Genomic DNA, 19,427 nt, shown 5'->3' with positions numbered 1-19,427 from the left:
AGCTAATACAAGAAAATGTTGATGTAAGACGTAGAAGCTGATTTTACCAAAGATGAAGGGTATACTATTGGAGAGAACAAGCCCATTTTGGAGCCCGTACGATAAGCATCTCCCACAACTAGCGTCCTTCTTCATTCTGGACGGAGAACTAGCTAGTGTGTGATCTTTTCTCTTTTTGGCAAATGATTAAGAAAGATGTAGTGGCTTTCATTTTGCTGCTTTAAAGTGGTACTTAAGTATTTTGTAGTGCACCTAATATCCTAAAATATTTTTTTTAAAGTACGTTCAACGCTTTAAAATATTTTGTGGTGTGTCTAGCACCCTAACGTATTTTTCAAGTACATCCAGCACTATAAAAAAAATACTTTATGAAGCTTAATATATATTCATTTAACAGATTTTTTGAGGAGTTAATGATGAAATTAAAACTACTCATGAAACAATACTTTAAAAGCACAATTACTTCTGAAATCATTAATACTTTAACGGCAATATTATACCACAAAATATTTTAGGATGCTAGATGTATCAGAAAAAATATTTCAGAGTGATAGATGCACTACAAAATACTTTAAAATGGCGAGCGTACCTGACAAAATACTTTAAGATATTAGATGCATTTTAATTTTTTTTTTTTTATAAATTGTGAAACTATGTTTGACCCCATGCATTATGAATAATCCACGTGGTGTGCCTGAAATGTTTTGTTCCTGGTGCTGGTTTTAGATGACGAGACAATTTTATTATAGGACCTTTGAAGATAGTTAATTTGAAATTAGACTTGAGATTCTGATAATACGCTAAAAGATTAAGGGACCTAATCGAAATAAATTGTCTGCAGATGGAGGGCAATAAACTTTGAGCAATAGTAAGAACTGAAATTTTAAATGTCCAAGACTTTGGAAATTTCTTCTCCTTCATATATAGTCGAAGAAGTGAGTCGTTTAAAATTTAGAATGCCAGAATATTAATTTTCCTTTTAAAAATATTTTTATTTATAAAGGTGAAAAATTTTAATAAATATTTTCCACAAGATTGTTGTCTCTTGTGGATAGAATCAAGAAAATCCTCCTATAATTTTCCTTTTAAAAAAACAGAGGGAGTAGCAATTTACTCCATCATAAATCATTTCATGAGTTATTTTTCTCATTTCTATAGCATTAATTACTTATAATATTTTATGAAAATGTAAAAAGACTTATAAAATGAAATTTCAGCTTCTTCGAGAATATGGCTTGCAAAAGTCAAGGGGGAACACATGTGACCCCACCAACCCCTTGTTTGGTTATCCCATTGCCAGTAGTATGTTAATCCTTACTCCATCCGGAATCTCCTCTATTAGAATTAAAATTTAATATAATTTATAATTTATTATTTTAATAATAATTTTAGAAAAGTTGAAATTTCAACTGTTAAAATATTAATCTACATATTAAAAAAAGAAGACGAGGAAAGAGGATGTGAAAGAAAGAGGAGAGGTTTCAAACTGGTATTTATTTAGCAAACCTCTACAATCACTTAAAAAAATTGTTTTTCATGTTTTACAAAAAAATTTTTTTTTAACATATCTATTGCCTATAGGGCAAAATCACCTAAACTAAGTTAAACCAATTCTTCGGGCTGCTTCATCTTCCTTTTGATCGACTTGCTTCTTTCTAGTCGTCTTTAACCTGGATTTGCATGACTTGCCGCTTCACCATTCTCTTGCTGACTAAGGATGAGAATCGGACCTGGAGGAAGATCCAATCAAAACGCTGTAAAAAGAATAATGCATGATCAACCAACAGAAACAACGTCTGCAAATTACTGTTACAACTATGCTGATAACAGAACTGACTCCATCTCAGTGTTCACCTGGACACGTTTGACCTCGCTGCTCCTTCCAACACTCCCGTCCCTTGAAACCTGGCAAATACTAACCTGGCTAACCACACATAAATAAAAAAGGACACGGAGCTCAGTGTTGCCAATATGAGAAAACACCGATCGAAGGGGTTCCCGCGAACAACAATTAATGCAAATAGTATGCTGAAAAATCTTCCGATCCCAAACAGTATCGGAATGCACATGTGCAAATATCTTCTCATTGATTCAGGCACCAGCTGATTATGAAGGAAACTCTAGCCCAAATTCTGCAAATCCTTCCATTTTTCCCTGCAGCAAATACCGTGGGGTTAAAACCCAGATGCCTATGGAAACATTCCCGACACTTTCCACCAGAAGAGCAAGAGAAGCGCAAAGTGCTGAGCAAAGGATCCCAACAGCCATACTTCAAACTGGTTCCATCAGTTGACATCTTAATTGGATCAATCTGACCATAGAAGCAACCGAAGATTGGAGTACAAGGAAAACAATGACACTTACATCGAATCCACCGACATTAGAATGCAACATGTTTGTTTGCGCAGCAAAATAAGTGTCGCCACAATTTAAAACCAAACTGTAAGGGATGAAGGTGAACCCCAAGAGTATAAAATAGGGGGGATAAAGGCTCTTCACGTCCCTCACTTGCTCCTCCTCTCTGCGAACAGCTTCCACTCTTTCTTCACTTTCAACATCGGAATTGTTCTTGCTGCTAGATTCCTCACTGTTTATAGTTTGTTCAGAGTAATAGAAAAAAATGCCGGAGAAGAATAATAAGCTCGTAGTTTCCATAACAAGAGACGAAATTTTGAACCTTGTCGGCCAGGGCTTGTAGTTGCCTAAACCAAAAGACACCTATATGGCCTTACCAGCGTAGGAAGCAAGAAAATGCCACAAAAATCCTGAGCGATGTTCTTCTTCTTCAGTACGTTTTCTACTTACTTGTTCCCTCATCAGCTGGTTATAAAAAAAAATCAGAAGTTGGTTCTTTCCCCGCTTTGCCCAACGCAATAAGTACTATTGCGAAAATCAACATGCCACGAACCCCTAGTAACATCAACCCCTGTCATTAAAAATACATTTGTTATTTGATCTTAAAGTAATCTTTCAACAAATAGTTGATAATATATTAAGTAATGGATCCTAACTTTGTAATCACAAGAATATCTGTGATTCTCATTCTCTGAACCCAAAATATATGTAATTTACTTTGTATCAATGTCACAATATCTTCTTATTAATTACTGATCCACCTGAGGACAGAGTTTTATAAGAAAGCTAGGCCTGAAGGTCGGACGACGGCACAGGTGTGGAAGACGATGGCCATGGTTTCGATCGTGGATGTTAGCAAGGTACGGTGGCCATGCATGGTTCTTGCCTTTCATGGATTCTCTATTAACATTTGACAAAATCACGGAAGAAGGTGGAGTTGAAGAAGAAAGATGATGACATCAGAGAATGCGCAGTGTGTGTAGCTTACCATAGCATAGGCGGCGGTGCAGAAGCTGATCACAGTGAAGGGACCAGTGTATGCATCTGATACGTGCGCTATAGCAACTTTGAGCACTTCTGATATCAAATCTACCAGATTCGTAAGTATAGCAGCTTTCCAATGACTTTGATGATGTTCATCTTTATCAGTAAGGAAGTCCACCATCACATCCACCACTGCGTTTTGTATCAAAGCATGGCTTGTAATTAAACCTGAATTAATACAAATATAATTGGAGGAATAATTGCGTTGGTAGTCATTGCTGAATCACTCCAAAGAGAGTTCATTCTGATAGAAAATACAGCTAATACAAGAACATGTTGACGTAAGACATAGAAGCCAATGTTACCAAGGATGAAGGGCAGAGTCTTGGAGAGAACCAGCCCATTTCGGAGCCAGTCCGATAAGTGTCTTCCAAAACTAGCGTTCTTCTTCATTCTGGACGGAGAACTAGCTAGTGTATGATCTTTTCTCTTTTTGGCAAATGACAACGTAAGAAGAGGCAGTAACACATACTGTTAATACAAGGAAAGAGTTATATTTATAGAGTACTAAAAGGGGAAAGCTCGAGTCTTTCCATTGACGAGCGCGTGGGGTCAAGTAGCCCTCCTGCGTGTCGGTTCAGTGTTAAAAAGTGTGCTTTTGTCAAGAAGTTTGGGAGTTTTCCTTAAGTTATACTCAACATTCCGTCTCTTTATTTTTGAATTCGTGTTTACCACGCCACTAGTGTGTTAATTGACAGTTGGCTAGTGTTCTGGGGCCAAATTAGCCCTATAATCTGTAACGTTTTCCTTACTGATATAGTCTCTGTAAAACCTTTCACCAAACAGAGAAGAAAGACATATACAAATACTGTACGAGCCAGAGAGAAAATTTGAAGCTCTGCTCGAGAAACTCACCGGTACGACTACGAGCTGTCTCATGAAGAATGTAACTGCTGACTGGCAGCGATCCAAAAATGTGGGAGAGTGGTATGAAATGTTAAGCATGGAGTTGAGACTTGAGAGAGGAAGCGATCCTTCATGGCTGTTCGCTGCAGAGCTGAGGGGCAAAATTGAACAGAGAGAAGTACAAGACCGGAGTCAAGTGAAGTGGAGCGTGAGGAACCATAGCTCGATGTGGGGCCGCACGATTTGTTTACCATGGGTAGATTGGTAATTATCATGCTATTTTAATAAAACAAAAATTTAATTTATTCCCAAAACCAACCAATCACTGAACACTCATACTGAGCAAAAGGCGAGTACGAAGCTTCCCAAGTCAAGCCAGTCAATGCTAACCACCCACCCTGAAGTAACCATAGGGGACTGGACAGTACAATTCTTAATAATTGTGAAAAGGACGTTAGATTTCTTTTTTCGATTGGGAAAGGAAAAGCTACAGCAAACTACCCATTACAACTCAAAAAGGAAGCTAAGTTCGTGTCATCCTCCTGGATCAAATGACGAGCACCATCTGGCGGACTCTGCAGAATCATCAAATCATGCATCAAGGTTCCGGCCTCCTTAGCAATAGCATCAGCAGCTGCGTTGGCCTTCCTGTCACATAGAACGAGCTCCACTTTCCAGCTTCACAGTAACAAACCACGGATCTCTGTCAGCACAGCATAATCGTGGTGCTCGATAGGAGTCTCAGCTCGAACTGCCGATATGACCTCGCAGCAGTCACTTTTTCAATAATTAGATCTCTGAAATTCCAGTCCCAAGCCAGTTTTAAGGCCCATAACGCGCCCCATGATTCCGCAGTAAACGCACTTTCTACTCTGATGTTGTACATGAAGCCTCGGATAAACTTCCCTTCATGGTTTCTAAGGATCCCACCACAAGCGCAAATACCAGTATTGCCGTTAAAGGAGCCATCAACATTAAATTTAACGACACCCTGAGGGGGAGGAGACCAGTGAATTGGAGGTAGGGAGCTTGTCCCCAGCTGGTGGAGGGGAAAGACGCCCCATGAAATGCATGCCCGTGTGCGTGCAATAATATCAGTACATCTGCTTGACGCTCCGTTGAAAATATGAGCATTTCGTGCTAGCCATAAGGATCGGGCAAGAAAAGCAAACCACAAATTCCATCTGAAGCCATACACATGGGCTGTATTATTCAAGTTCCATTCTAACCACTGTAAGGGCAGTAATTACTTAATTATATGCATATTAAGATTTCATAACTAAATAATTAAGTAATTATAAAATTATATGCATAGAATTATAAAATTATATGGATTCCTACAAAATTATATGCATAGTGAAATGTGAAAAGGACGTTAGATTTCATAACTAAATAATTAAGTAATTATAAAATTATGACCAATTTTTTTTCTTAAGAATTAAAAAAAATGTAACATCCTAAATGTGAATGAAACAAATAATTTATATCGTTTAATAGTCATACACCAAGAATTTAAAAATCATGCATAAAATATTCAGTGCTGTATAGAAAAAAAAAAAAACAGAGAGAGCGAATATCTATACGCATGGAACATGATTTTAGAATGCTAAATTTCATGGGCATAAATATTAAATTTCTTTTTCCTTAATATTCTGTGTATTATTATTCACATTTCAATCATGACATTTCAATGTACAATGTACAAGGAAATATTATTGCTGATTTTTAAAAAAGTTAGATTAAATAATGCAATTTATGTTTACATTGACTTTTATAAAAGTTAGTTTAAAAGTAAAAAAATTGTTTGGATTATGATTGTATAAGTAGAGCCGAGAATCAGGGCCGGCCCTTTAGGGCTGGCGGGCTTAAAAGGGCCGGCCCTCCAGGGCTGAAATTTTAAAAATACCCCAATTTGCTAAGCCCGGCCCTTAAGCTACAAGGCCAGGGCCGACCCGCGGGCTTTTGGCCTATTTAAGGAAAAATACTATTTTTTTATATTTATCAAATTTTTTTATAAAAATATAAAAATAAACCAATGAAATTATTAATAAAAGACATAAATATAAATAAAATTAAGTCACAAATATAAAATATCATCATATATAAATATTCATCAACATCTAAGAACATCTAAAACATTCATTAACAAGATAACAACATCTAAAAGTTTTATCTATAATGCAATTGTGCAATAAATAAACACTATCATTAATCTTTTGAAACTTCATCATCACTATAATTAATTACTTTTCTTCATAAGTATGCTTTTCTTTCGTAACAAAAATATCAAGTTTTTCTTCTTTATAAGAATTTTATTTTTGAATTTTGCAATCTAACTATTATTTTACTTTAATGTGAGAAACATTGTTGTTGAAACTCATGAATTTCTAATTCAAATTATAGAATCACAAGTTATATAAGTATAAAAATATTCTATTATCAAATATATATATAGTTTAAAAATATCAACGCATATAATATAAATCAAATCATTATTAAAGTCCAAATTAACCGATTTTTTAAAAATTTAATTGGATAAATTATTGTCTAAAACTAAATTTAATTTTAAAATGATAATAATAACTAAATATTTGAAATATTATTAACAATATAAAAAATTAATAACATTAATATTATATAAAAAAATTTAAAAAAAATTATAAAAGGGCTTAAAAGGGCCGGCCCGCGGCCCTCCAGGGCTGGCCCTTTTAAGCCCTCGGCCCTCCAGGGCCAACCCTCCAGGGCTTGTTTCTCATTTTAAGAGAAAAATATCAAGTCCGGCCCTCGTAATTTCAGGGCCTAAACGGGCCGGCCCGATGGGCTCGGCCCGTTTTCCCGGCTCTATGTATAAGTAAGTTTATTTTATAGAATAACCAAATTGGGCATGACTTTTATTAAATAATAAAAACTGATTAAAAATATGAATTTACAGAATATAATAATTTTAAATTATTATAATAGGAAGAAATTATATTTAATGAATAAAATATATTTAGATTAGAAATTATAGTAATGTGAAAATTTTTGAACCAAATAATACTCCTCCAATCTTTAATACAAGACCTATTTAACTAGTTTGATTAGATTAAAGAAGTTAACTAAGTTAGTTAATTATAAAAAATATGACATGTTTTTTCTAAAATACCATAATAATCTTTCTTAATATCCTCCTTTCCTTGCTTGATTATGGTTGAGGGAGTATTCATAGAGGTAATCTAGAAAAAATTGATAAATATAAGAAACAAGTTTTATATTTAGAACCAAAATTAACTTAACAATTAGGTCCTATATTAAGAACCGGAAAAGTATTACATAATTAATTGGACGATATACTCTGCATAATTTATATAAAAATAAAATTAAAAAATATTAAAATTTAAAATATTATAAAAACTGTTAAAATTATTTTCACTTAAAAGAATATTAAAAATAAATAACTAAAAACTGATTAGGAAGCATAAGGAACATATAAAAAGAAGCATAAAAACAATATAAAAATAAGGGCAAAAATATATTTTAATTCTAAAAAGCTATTTTTATATAAGTCATAAGTAAATTTTAAGTGCTTTTATAATCGTACTTAAAAAAAAAAAAAAAAGCTTTTGACCCATAAATTAGATTGGCCAAAAACTATCACAAAAATCTTCTAAATTTACAAACTTACTTATCACACTATAAGTTACTTTGTAACCCCTCAAACGCCTTACCCAATAGGCAAATTATTGATTCCTCCTATCTACTATCATTAGATTCATTATATAATGTCTTTTTTAGAATGTGTTACTCTTCGTAATGAGTGGATGATTTATAATTAAAAAAAGCAGGGGGGATCTCTATTTAAAAAATTTGTTGACTATAAGAATTTGATATATTTTTATAAACAGGAAGTATAAACACCCTATAACATTATTTCTATACAAAAAGTTATACAAATGCTTGAAATTAGGTCATTTTAACCAATAAAAGTTTTTGAACAGAGACTTTTTTTACTGATTTTGTTAGTTATAATTGTTATACACAATTTTTCTGTTAGGGTTAAGGTTTTGTTATATAGCGATTACTACAAAGTATTGCTTTGATTGACCTTCTAATCATAAATTGTTATATATGTCATTCGTTTAATATATAATTGGATGGATTTAAGGTTTCGGCTGCGAGGTTTGAAGTTTTTGGATGAAAAAATTCCGCTTTAATAATAATAATAATAATAAGAACAACAACAACAATAATAATTTTTTTTGGCCAACGCTATAGAATAGTGATTTAGCCAAAGTTTTTTTTCTCACATAAGCAACATTCATTATTAATAGGGATATTTTGGTCCAAAGGATATGTTTGAATGGTGAATTAATCATTACAGGATTGGAAATAAAATTTTAAAAATATAGAACAAGGTGTGTTATGTAACTTTGATTTGAGGGGAAGTTTCTGAAAATTTTGAAGATAAAAAAATATTGTTCATAATTGAGATAAATAAAGGGGATGTTATTATAATTTACTCTTTCTTTGTATTTTAGAGTACCAATCCCCTTTTTTTGTCCAGAGAGTATTAGTCCGTTTTTATTCCTTAAAAGAATTATAATACTCCTTCGCTCCTTAATATAGAATCCAATTGTTGAGTTGGTTTTGGTCCTAAATATAAGACCTATTTCTCATATTTATCAATTTTATCTAAATTACCCCTATAGATACTCTCCTACCATAACCAAATAAAAGAGGGAGTGAAGGTATTAAAAAGATGATTATGGTGTTTTAGGAAAAATGTGTCATATTTTTTATAATTAACTAACTTACCTAACTTCCTTAATCTAATCAAATTAATTAAATGAGTCTTATATTAAGGAACGGAGAAGTATAATTATAGTCTTTTATGTAAATTTTAGTCTACAAATTTTTTATAGTATTCTGCTTTGGTAACTTCATCTTCAAGTAATGAATTCTGTATCATGCACACATAGGAACATCCGCCTCCTCTTCAAATAGCGCGGGGGTTAAGGGCTCTGCAAGCTGTAGAGAGAGAACGCTGCGAACTCTCTTGCATATCTTCCTCTCAGTAAAACTGAGTTCCATTTCCAGAGATGGAAGACACTAGAGGCTCCAATATTGTGACGCTTTAGAAATAGCAAAACCCATCATACAAAATGGAAAATTTCATATATTTAGATATCAAGCTGCAAGATTTTACAGGTTGTCCCAGGCAACAAGAATGGCCGTTGAAATGGCCATACCCATCTTCAATTCTCCACCTCAACGTCTAATTTGGTCAAATTCCACTCACCATTTTTGTTTTTCCTCTTTCTCTCCATTTTCTCAGGGGCGAGAAAAAGAGGGAAACCTGGCATTACCAGAGTAACCAAACCTCTCGCAGGGACATCATCTGATAAATTTCAATTTGCCTGCATCACCGTCGAGTTTTCACCAGCTTTTCTCTGATCATCTTATTAAACCAACGGTGTTTGCACGGCCAATTTAAAATCCTTAGGTAAATTTACTTTTTGACATTTTTTCTGAATGTGTCAATTGTAGATTTTTAATTTTGTTCAGTGTTGGACCGTTGACTTATTCTTGAACACGAGAATACGAGAGATGCAGCATAATATATTTGCCACAATGCGTAGTTTGAAGATCATGGATGGGTGTAGGAGTAATCAAGTCTATCCTTTCAACCCATACCAAGATCAGATCAGAACCCAATGCACGCGGAGCAAATCCATTCGGAAATCGCAAATTCCAGACGCGAAAGCAATCGACTTTGTTGCTGATAATCTTCTTCCGTATGGCCTGCCCAAGGCTGATCAGGTAGAACCCCAGATTGAACCCTCTATCAAGCCCGTTGATTTTGTCGAAACGCTTGCGGATATTTATCGTAGAATTGAGAGTTGCCCCGATTTGGAGAAGTCCCATTTGTATTTGGAGCAATGTGCACTATTTCGTGGCTTATCGGATCCGAAGTTGATTCGGCAGAGCCTCCGGTCGGCCAGACAACATGCAATTGATGTGCATTCGAAGGTTGTCCTTGCTTCTTGGTTAAGATATGAGAGGAGGGAGGACGAACTTATTGGATCATCGTCGATGTATTGTTGTGGACGATATATTGAATGTCCTGTGGCGAATTTAGTAGCTGGCTATGACCCAGAATCGGTATATGAACCTTGTATGTGTTATCGTAATCCTCGAGAGGACGCTGATGACATAACCATGATGGACGATGAGGAATGCTCAACTTCCGAGGAAGATGACCAAGATGGCGATATGTCATTTATCATTGGGGACGCTGAAATTAGGTGTAGACGATACAATATCTCTTCCCTCTCGAGGCCCTTCAAAACAATGCTGTATGGTGGTTTCATGGAGACAAGAAGAGAGAAGATAAATTTCTCGCAGAATGGGATTTCTGTCGAGACAATGACGGCTGCTGAGATATATAGCAGAACAAAAAGATTGAGTCAATTTCCTCCGCATATTGTTCTGGATCTTCTATCATTTGCGAACAAATTTTGTTGCGAGGAGATGAAGTCTGCTTGCGATGTTCATTTGGCATCTCTAGTTTGTGACATGGAGGATGCCATGTTGTTGATTGAATATGGATTGGAGGAGACGGCGCATATTCTAGTGGCAGCTTGCTTGCAGGTGTTGTTGAGAGAGCTGCCAAGTTCGATGCATAGTCCAAATGTCGTGAGAATATTTTGTTGTCCAGAGGGTAGGGATAGACTAGCTATGACAGGTCATGCATCCTTTTTGTTATATTATTTTTTAAGTCAGATTGCGATGGAGGAAGAGATGAAATCTAACACAACTGTGATGCTCTTGGAGAGATTAGGAGAGTGTGCTGAAGAAGGATGGCAAAAACAACTTGCATTTCACCAATTAGGTGTTGTTATGCTTGAGAGAGAAGAGTACAAAGATGCGCAGTGTTGGTTTGAGGCAGCAGCTGGGGCAGGACATATTTATTCTTTAGTGGGTGCTGCAAGGGGAAAGTATAAGCGCGGTCACAAATATACAGCATTTAAGATGATGAATTCCCTTATCTCTGATTGTAAACCTGTTGGCTGGATGTATCAAGAAAGGTCTTTGTATTGTATTGGGAGGGAAAAATTGATGGACTTGCTCTCTGCGACTGAATTAGATCCAACTCTTTCTTTTCCATACAAATATCGAGCTGTTTCTTTGCTGGAGGAGAACAAGATTGAAGCTGCCATTTCAGAAGTTAACAAGATAATCAGTTTTAAGGTTTCTCCTGATTGCCTTGAATTGAGAGCTTGGTTTTTGATTGCTATGAAGGATTATGAAGGAGCCTTAAGAGATGTGCAGGCACTTGTGACGCTGGATCCTAACTACATGATGTTCTTTGGACGGATGCCTGCTGACGACTTGACAGAACTCCTTCGTCCTGCAGTTCAGCAGTGGAATCAGGCTGAATGCTGGATCCAATTGTATGACAGATGGTCCTCTGTTGATGATATTGGCTCTCTGGCTGTTGTACACCATATGTTAGAAAATGACCCAGGAAAAAGTCTTTTGCGGTTTCGACAATCTCTCCTCCTGTTAAGGTAAGTGAAACCTTTAAATTAATTCAATTATAGCTTGACTATGAAGCGTTCTGTCTTGATCTCTTTTCTTATGTGTCTTATTAAATTTCTTCCGTACAAATATCCTCTGTAAATTGCTTTTAGCTTTCTCTTCATCAGTTGGAATGAGTTTTATCGAAATTTGGCTTGACATGTTTGAATCTTAAGCCAGTTTTCATTTTTATCTGATCATCTTTGTATTGTATTCATGGCTTTGTTTGCTGCTTAATAGAATCAGCTTACTGTCACAATTTTGCATTTAGTGGAAATGTCCATCTATCACAGCTGTCAAGAAGCACTTATTCCCTGAAGGTCGGGCTTGAAGTATGGACAAAGGCTCAAGCTGACTATTCCTTGTGTTGATTTTTTTTTTTGGGTGAACTAAGGGGCATAAGCCCAAAAACAGTTGTCCAGTTGATAGAAAAATATGACAAAAAATTACTTAATTGATCTTTTAGTTTACTAATAGTTGGTTGATAATAAAAGTGGTCCATTGAAGATGTAGCTCACTATTCGTTGGTTATAGTCAACTGGAACAGAGTGAAGAAATCTTTAGTAATTGCTATTTCATTAGGAGTATTTCCTGTTTGTTTCCTTACAACTGAATTTTGTTTAGTTTATAAGGCAAGGGTTACGTGTATCAGGTATGGATACTCGAATCATTCTGTTCAGTCTCTCTCTACCCTTCTCTATCTGTGCTATACTGCTCTTCTTCTCTGCCCTCATATAGAATCTTTCTCAATATTGGATTGTAACAGAAACAGTCTAGGTATGGTTTTTTGACTATCTAATAAAGCAAATCTGAGAAAGTAACTTGAAGCTTGGAGCATTTAATTGCTGCATTTATACGTCAGTGAACGCAACTTCTTTGCACATATTGAGTTCTCCTGTCTTCCTTCTCTTATTATGTTGGTTGAAGATAATTGTTTAAGAAGTTACTTCAGTAAGTGCTGTTCACGAATGAATATTTTAATGATGCATCTTCCCCTAAAGTAACTTAAAAACTGGGAGACCTTTAAAAGGTGTAACAATTGAAAAGTTGGACATGATGTACTACCTTGATCTTTTTTATGTTGGTCCTTGTTCTAGTCCAGGCCATTCACTATGTTATTATCATGGCCTTGTAGGTATGTTGGATATATAGGCGGTATCTCCTTAGAACGAGTATTAGATGAATTTGTCATTTACAACGCACAAATCCTTTCTTACTGCGTAGGGGTTTTGGCTATGAACAATTTGATTTGCTTCCCCCCCCCCCCCCCAATTAAAGTGCTTGCTTCCCACATGGGATCTGGTTCTCCTGTGGTAATATGATGTTTGTAATGAAGGATCCGGCTAATTGTGGATGTTGATGTTTCTGAGCCTTGCAGGTTAAACTGTCCAAAGGCAGCTATGCGTAGCCTGCGGCTGGCTAGAAATTATTCTAATTCTGAGCATGAAAGGCTCGTCTATGAAGGGTGGATATTGTATGACACTGGTCTGCGGGAAGAAGCTTTGGCAAAGGCTGAGGAGTCTATTTCCATCCAGAGATCATTTGAGGCTTTCTTTCTCAAGGCATATGCCTTAGCAGACTCAAGTCTTGATGCCGAGACTGCAAAGTACGTTATTCATCTTTTAGAGGAAGCGCTTAGTTGCCCTTCAGATGGTCTTCGGAAAGGACAAGTGAGTGTACATATGGTTTCAAATTCATACAAAGTTAGCTTCTTCTCAATGCTAACCCATGGTATATGTTTTTTGGCACTCCTTTACTTTATAGGCACTAAATAATCTAGGAAGTATCTACGTAGATTGTGATAAGCTGGACAATGCTGCTGACTGCTATATGAATGCGCTCAACATCAAGCATACACGAGCACATCAGGGGCTAGCACGTGTGTATCATCTAAAAAATCAACGTAAAGATGCATATGATGAGATGACAAAACTTATAGAAAAGGCTCAGAATAATGCATCAGCTTATGAGAAACGTTCAGAATATTGTGAACGTGACAGGGCTGAGAGTGATCTTAGTATGGCAACAGAGTTGGATCCTCTAAGGACATATCCATACAAATACAGGGCAGCAGGTAAATTCCCAACAACTTGTTCTGCTCCTCCTCATCCTCCTTTGAGGGGTAGGGCGTGTAAATTCTTGAGTGGAGAGGGAGGGACAGAAATTTGGTTGTGGTTGGAAGTTATTTGATCATTTCACCCGTTGTTGTTGCAAGGTTGCCTCTTCTGTGACCATATTGAAGTATAGTGATATGACTTATTTTCTGGTTTAGTTTTATCCATGTATGTTGACGTAACTATTAGATATGCATTTTTGCTTTCCATGCTTTCATTCTTTCCATAAACGGTGCCAGTGTGGTTAACGCAGAAATACTAGTTGTTTGTGACAACAATTAGAGCTCCAAACTTCTCGAGTCTTGACGTGGAACTATGTCTGCCGGTGCTAGTTAAAGGGTAATCACAAGGAAGCTGAAGCTTCATGTCAAATCTTTCTGTCAGGGGAAATCTAAGCTAGGCTATCTTACTAATGGAGATTATCTTTTTAATTGAGAGAGAAAAGATCTTCTGAGTTTCAGCATATCCATGTGTAATTACTTGCTTATTAGAAGTCCTGTATTGTATGCCTTTGGTCTTTCCACAGTGAGTTTTGGCGTCAATTCATGATGAATTTTCTTTGTGATGAGCACCATGATACAACAGTGCTCAATTTTTGACATGGAAATTTTGCATTCCAGCTTTGATGGATGATCACAAAGAAGCCGAAGCAATAGCTGAGCTTACAAGGGCCATTAGATTCAAGCCAGATGTTCAACTGTTGTATCTTCGAGCAGCATTTTATGAATCAATGAGTGATTTTATTTCCACCATCAGAGACTGTGAAGCTGCCCTTTGTCTTGATCCCAGCAATGCTGAGATGATGGAGCTTCGTGATAAAGCAAAGGGACAAATTAATGAACAAAAGTTGGGCGATTAGGTGATGGCGATTTTTCTCCTTGCGTTACCTCTGGCAGACATGCAGCCTATTCTTGCCTTCTAGTACTTACAGGAAGACCCTGTGATGATTGGTGCTGTTTATCTACGGGACAAGACTGAGGTAATATATTTTTCAGTTGTTTTTCATGAGACATAACCCATGGAAGAGCTTCTTTGAAAAGCCCAATCATTTAGTGTTGAGTTTTAGAAAATTTCTACTTATTTTCATTGGAGATTCTAATAGCAAACGCTTGATTGTGCTGAAGTTTTGTCCTTAATTATCTAAGGAATTTTGTCTCTAGAAACATTATGGTCTATATCTTTTTGGCCAGCCTTTTGAAAGCTGAGATTGCAGAAGAGAGGCGTTAAAAGGTAATTTGGATTCAGATAGAAGATGAAGTAGAGAAGAGGAGCAGGATAGCTTGTAAATACGCGTCATTGGATTGTATATATGGTTTTGCCGGCTAATTTTTCAACTTGTACACATTGCTACTTCTGGGCTTCACTGCGCCAAGCTAGGAAGAATGGTAATCCACTGTTCAGTTACGTGATGTACATAAAGATCCTTTTTTCCCCCCAATTAACGAATTTGGAATTTATATATTTTGCCAATATATTTCTGGCTGAGAAATTCACATTTTGCTGTGACCATTTCTTGTACTTTTTCACTGCATAAGAGAACAACTTGCCCTTTTGGACTTGTTTATTTATGATTAGATATCACTAGAGACTTCGTTCAATTCATTTTTGGTTCTGTAAACAGATATTTTGGTTCTTTTCACATAAATTCTGTAGGGATAATAATATTATGATCATGTATATAAAGTTGTGGGGGTGTTTGGCAAGATGAAAAAGTACTTTTAAAAACACTTTTCCATAAACCAAGACAAACTCCTTCATATATTTACTTCGTATACTATAAAAGTAATTTTAAAATCATGGTTTAGTTTCTATCCAAACACCCCCGTAGTAAGAGACATGAAAAGAGTGTGTATTTATTTTACTAGCTGCTTTCTGTACCTGACTGTAACTAAGTAAATCACATAACTCTAATTAACCATATTATATCTTAGAGTTAGGAAATGCAAATGTTGTTTTACCTTTTTTTTTTATAAAAAAAAATTGTTTTACCTTGATAATGGGATACATTAAAATTGGTGGATGTCTCCAGATAAACTACTAGCTATGAAATTAGCTCTTTTTGGCACAATCTGCAACGTGTTGGATTAAAAAACAGTCCTCATATTGTCATGCAACTTAAATATCTTAACGTAAACATTAGACATTGATTGATGCTGCTTTGGTTGTTTGGTCTGACTTTTGTGCTTATCTTATGGATAAGGCCCTGCACTGCAAGATCCTTATATAATAGACAAAGTTCTCGTAATATTCCCCTCTTATTTTATACTCCTCCGGTCTTTAATATAAGACCCATTTAACTAATTTGATTAGATTAAGGACGTTAGGTAAGTTAGTTAATTATAAGAAAATTGACACATTTTTCCTAAAACACCATAATTATCTTTCTTAATACCCCCTTTCTCTCTTTTACTTAATTATGGTTGAGGGAGTATCTATAGGAGTAATTTAGAGAAAATTGATAAATATGATAAATGTGTCTTATATTTAGGACCAAAATCAACTCAAGAATTGGGTCCTATATTAAGGACCGGAGGAGTATCTGCGTATGAGCACTAATGCATGAGATCTTCCTAAATCCTAACATAATATTAACTTAATATATTGTACTTCTTTTGACAAAAGTGGACGAAGGAAGGAGTGTCAAAGACAGGCGAAACGCAATTTGATTGCATTTGGAATGAATCTAATATGAAATTCAGAGTTTTGAATGCATTAGCATGTTGGTTATGGATTATATATTGAAGAATTCATTAGAAAAAACAATAGCATTAAAGATTCTGGTGGTTTGCTGATATAGATCTCTTCATTAATATTTGCAAACAGAGTTCGTTTTCTTTAGCTGACCCATAGACACACACACACACACACACACACATATCACAAAATTAAATATAGGTTGGTGAAAACTGAAAAATGATATCATATACGGTTCTACTTTGTGGTGAGGTATACCAAGTACCAAGCAGTTAAAAAAACTGACTAGTATCAAAAAATTACATTGACTTAAAACTATCTCAGATTGAATTGGGTTAGATCACACTAAAGCAAAATTATATTCTTTCAACTTTGCAAAACCTGAACCCAAAGCCTATTTTAGAAAAACAAATGCTGAATAACTTGAATTGTTTATCCTTATGTGAGTTCCAATTCAGCTAGCTTATGAGTGTAAGATTATCCCATTGACGCTATGATTTTATTTTATTATTTTGATATCTATGATGAAAGGGGACAAATATGAGAACATAACGCATGGGCGTGTATATCTCTTAAATTAAGACCAAAACTTAGTCAGTGATTCATTTTTTCTGGCATTATATTCCTCTCTCTTAACTCTTGGATCAAATGAAGGAAACAAATGGGGTGTAGAAGAAGAAAACGATATAGTTTTCCTGCAAATATCCTAATTAAGCATTAATCATGATTTACATTAAGACTTGTTTAGTGATACTTGAGCTGATTCTACTACACGTGTTGTTAATTTAAGGAAGGATGATTTGTTAAGACTAATCATATGATGCTTGTCTCTCTCTACTTGTCTCTTTCCTTGTGAGGGCAAATTCTAGGAATCCTAGCAGGCCAAATTCTCCCAAGAATGAGTGGTGTTTCATGTCAAACAATTTTTAATTGATAAATCCAAAAACGTTAAAAATAATGGCATAAGATCATTAAGAACAAGTTCCCAAGGCAGTGGATCGACGCAACTTTATTTATGTGTGTGTATTGATATCTATCTAATCTGAATTTCATAATTTTATCTAGCCGATTGCAGAGTCCTGGCCATAATAACAATGATGAGGAGATTTATTTATGTTTAATTTTCTTATTTGTGACGTATGGATAATTTTTTAACTCCATATATACTTACACTAACATAAAGCATACCAATTACCATGCTGAATACTGCCATTGGGATATTGGTTTGTTGATGGTTAATTTCCTTTTTCTGCATAAAAGAGGGCTAAGCCCAAGCACAAAAATTAAAACTCAGGGAAATCAGATCCCATACACTCTTTTGTAACCAAAGATCTCAAATACAGCGGGCAAGAATCCAATATTGAAGAGCTTGAAGACCATCCTTCGCTAAAAGCCTCGGCCAACTTGTTCTGTTCACGAGATATGTGATGTAAAGATACTTCCCAGGAATAATTCATCAGCTTCAAAAGCTGCCCAACGTCTAAACTTGCTCCCTTATTAATGGATTTAGGGGATAATAGATCCACCAGGTTCTTTGAATCAGACTCAAGTATAATCCTCCTAAATCCAATTAGATCCCAGGCAAGCATGAGTCCCTTTAAAATTGCTCACTTTTCAGCCTCATTAGCATTACAGAAGCCAATAAAATGAGTAAAACCGGCAATCCACTTACCAGCATCATCATGTAAAACGCCCCCACAGCCTGACTTCTTATTGGTGACGCACATGGCACCATCCACATTCAACTTAACCCATCCCAAGGTGAGCAAAATTCCTCCATGTTTGAAGGAAAACAGACGCAGGATCTATAGGCTTACTAAAATCATTTTCAGACACACTACGATTCCTCCAATCCCAAAGCTTCCATATCGCTACTGCCACAATCAAGTTCCACATGCAATTCAAGTCATTACCTAAATTCCTTTTGATATTAAAAGCAAACCGGTCTGTTAATCAAGGTGCAAAAAAACTGGAATAATACCTCGGATGCATAAAGGCAGTCTCTAAGAATATGCATAACGTCCTCTGTGCCAGCGTCACAAAACGGGCAAACAACAGAAGTGGAAGACCACTTGCTTCTCCAAGCATTGGTACGTAGCTTCTTGTTGAAAGCAATCCACATGAATACTCGAATTCTCTCCACTCCTCTCCATCTCCATATTTGCTTCTAAACTGGGCTGTAGAGATTTGAAGGATCTTCCTCGATCACATAATGGGCACTTTTTAAAGAGAATGATCCATCAACCGACCCCTTCCATGATAAAACATCATTGCCAGCTTCAGGCATGGGGGCCAACATAGTAGTTAATCTTTGGAAAACCTCACTTGGGACTATGTTAGCCAAATGTTCAAAATCCCAAGCACCAAACGCTATCCACTCGGCAACCTTACTTTCCTCCTCCTCTAAGTTAAGACTTCTAAGATGTCTATCACTTACTTTAATCTCAGAGGAAATCCAATTGTTAGTAAAGAATTTGACGCAGAGACCATTTCTAACATTCCATTTCATATACGTCTTTCCACTATATCTTTCTGCCTGGACACAAATTTCCACAAGAGAGAATCACTACCGGCTGCTTCAAGCAAATTAACTTTATTTCTTAGCATGTACTTTTGCAATAAAACCTCAGCCCAGAGAGAAGAGAATCCCATGATCAAATTTTACGCAATTTTGGTGCCACACGCCCTACTCAAAGAAGATAAATGTTTAAAACCAAGTCCACCATAATCCTTAAGGAGTGTCAACTAATCCCAACCTATAGGATGGAATCCATGAGAATTGTTGCCTTTTCCCAATACAAAATTCCTCTATAA

The 19,427-nt window shown here is 35.8% G+C and overlaps 2 protein-coding genes across 4 annotated transcripts; one reads left to right on the top strand and one right to left on the bottom strand.

Annotated features, from left to right (window-relative positions):
- Positions 1-9,275: 9,275 nt before the first annotated feature.
- On the top strand, positions 9,276-15,207 carry LOC114718012 (ethylene-overproduction protein 1). 3 transcript variants are annotated; one of them, XM_028903268.1, is made up of 6 exons: positions 9,276-9,432; positions 9,560-11,795; positions 13,184-13,475; positions 13,570-13,879; positions 14,540-14,898; positions 15,110-15,207. In XM_028903268.1, exons 2-5 carry the CDS (start codon positions 9,832-9,834, stop codon positions 14,776-14,778), a joined length of 2,805 nt encoding a protein of 934 aa, XP_028759101.1. In that variant the 5' UTR covers positions 9,276-9,432; positions 9,560-9,831; the 3' UTR covers positions 14,779-14,898; positions 15,110-15,207. The 3 variants fall into 3 exon arrangements, with proteins under 3 accessions (XP_028759101.1, XP_028759091.1, XP_028759106.1); XM_028903273.1 differs by lacking the exon at positions 9,276-9,432 and having other exon boundaries at positions 9,687-9,727; positions 9,864-11,795; XM_028903258.1 differs by having other exon boundaries at positions 9,276-11,795.
- Positions 15,208-18,220: 3,013 nt separating this feature from the next.
- Positions 18,221-18,735, bottom strand: LOC114718030 (uncharacterized). The gene is made up of 2 exons (XM_028903283.1): positions 18,595-18,735; positions 18,221-18,418 (listed from the first exon to the last, which is right to left on the bottom strand). The coding sequence occupies exons 1-2, from the start codon at positions 18,733-18,735 to the stop codon at positions 18,221-18,223; spliced, it is 339 nt and encodes a 112-aa protein (XP_028759116.1).
- Positions 18,736-19,427: the final 692 nt, after the last annotated feature.

This window comes from Neltuma alba, unplaced genomic scaffold (assembly GCF_004799145.2).
Source record: "Neltuma alba isolate B1F8T4 unplaced genomic scaffold, ASM479914v2 tig00002161_pilon, whole genome shotgun sequence".
In the NCBI taxonomy this organism is placed as follows: domain Eukaryota; kingdom Viridiplantae; phylum Streptophyta; class Magnoliopsida; order Fabales; family Fabaceae; genus Neltuma; species Neltuma alba.
The sequence above is the reverse complement of the archived record's forward strand: the minus strand, read 5'-3'. Positions and strand labels throughout refer to the sequence as shown.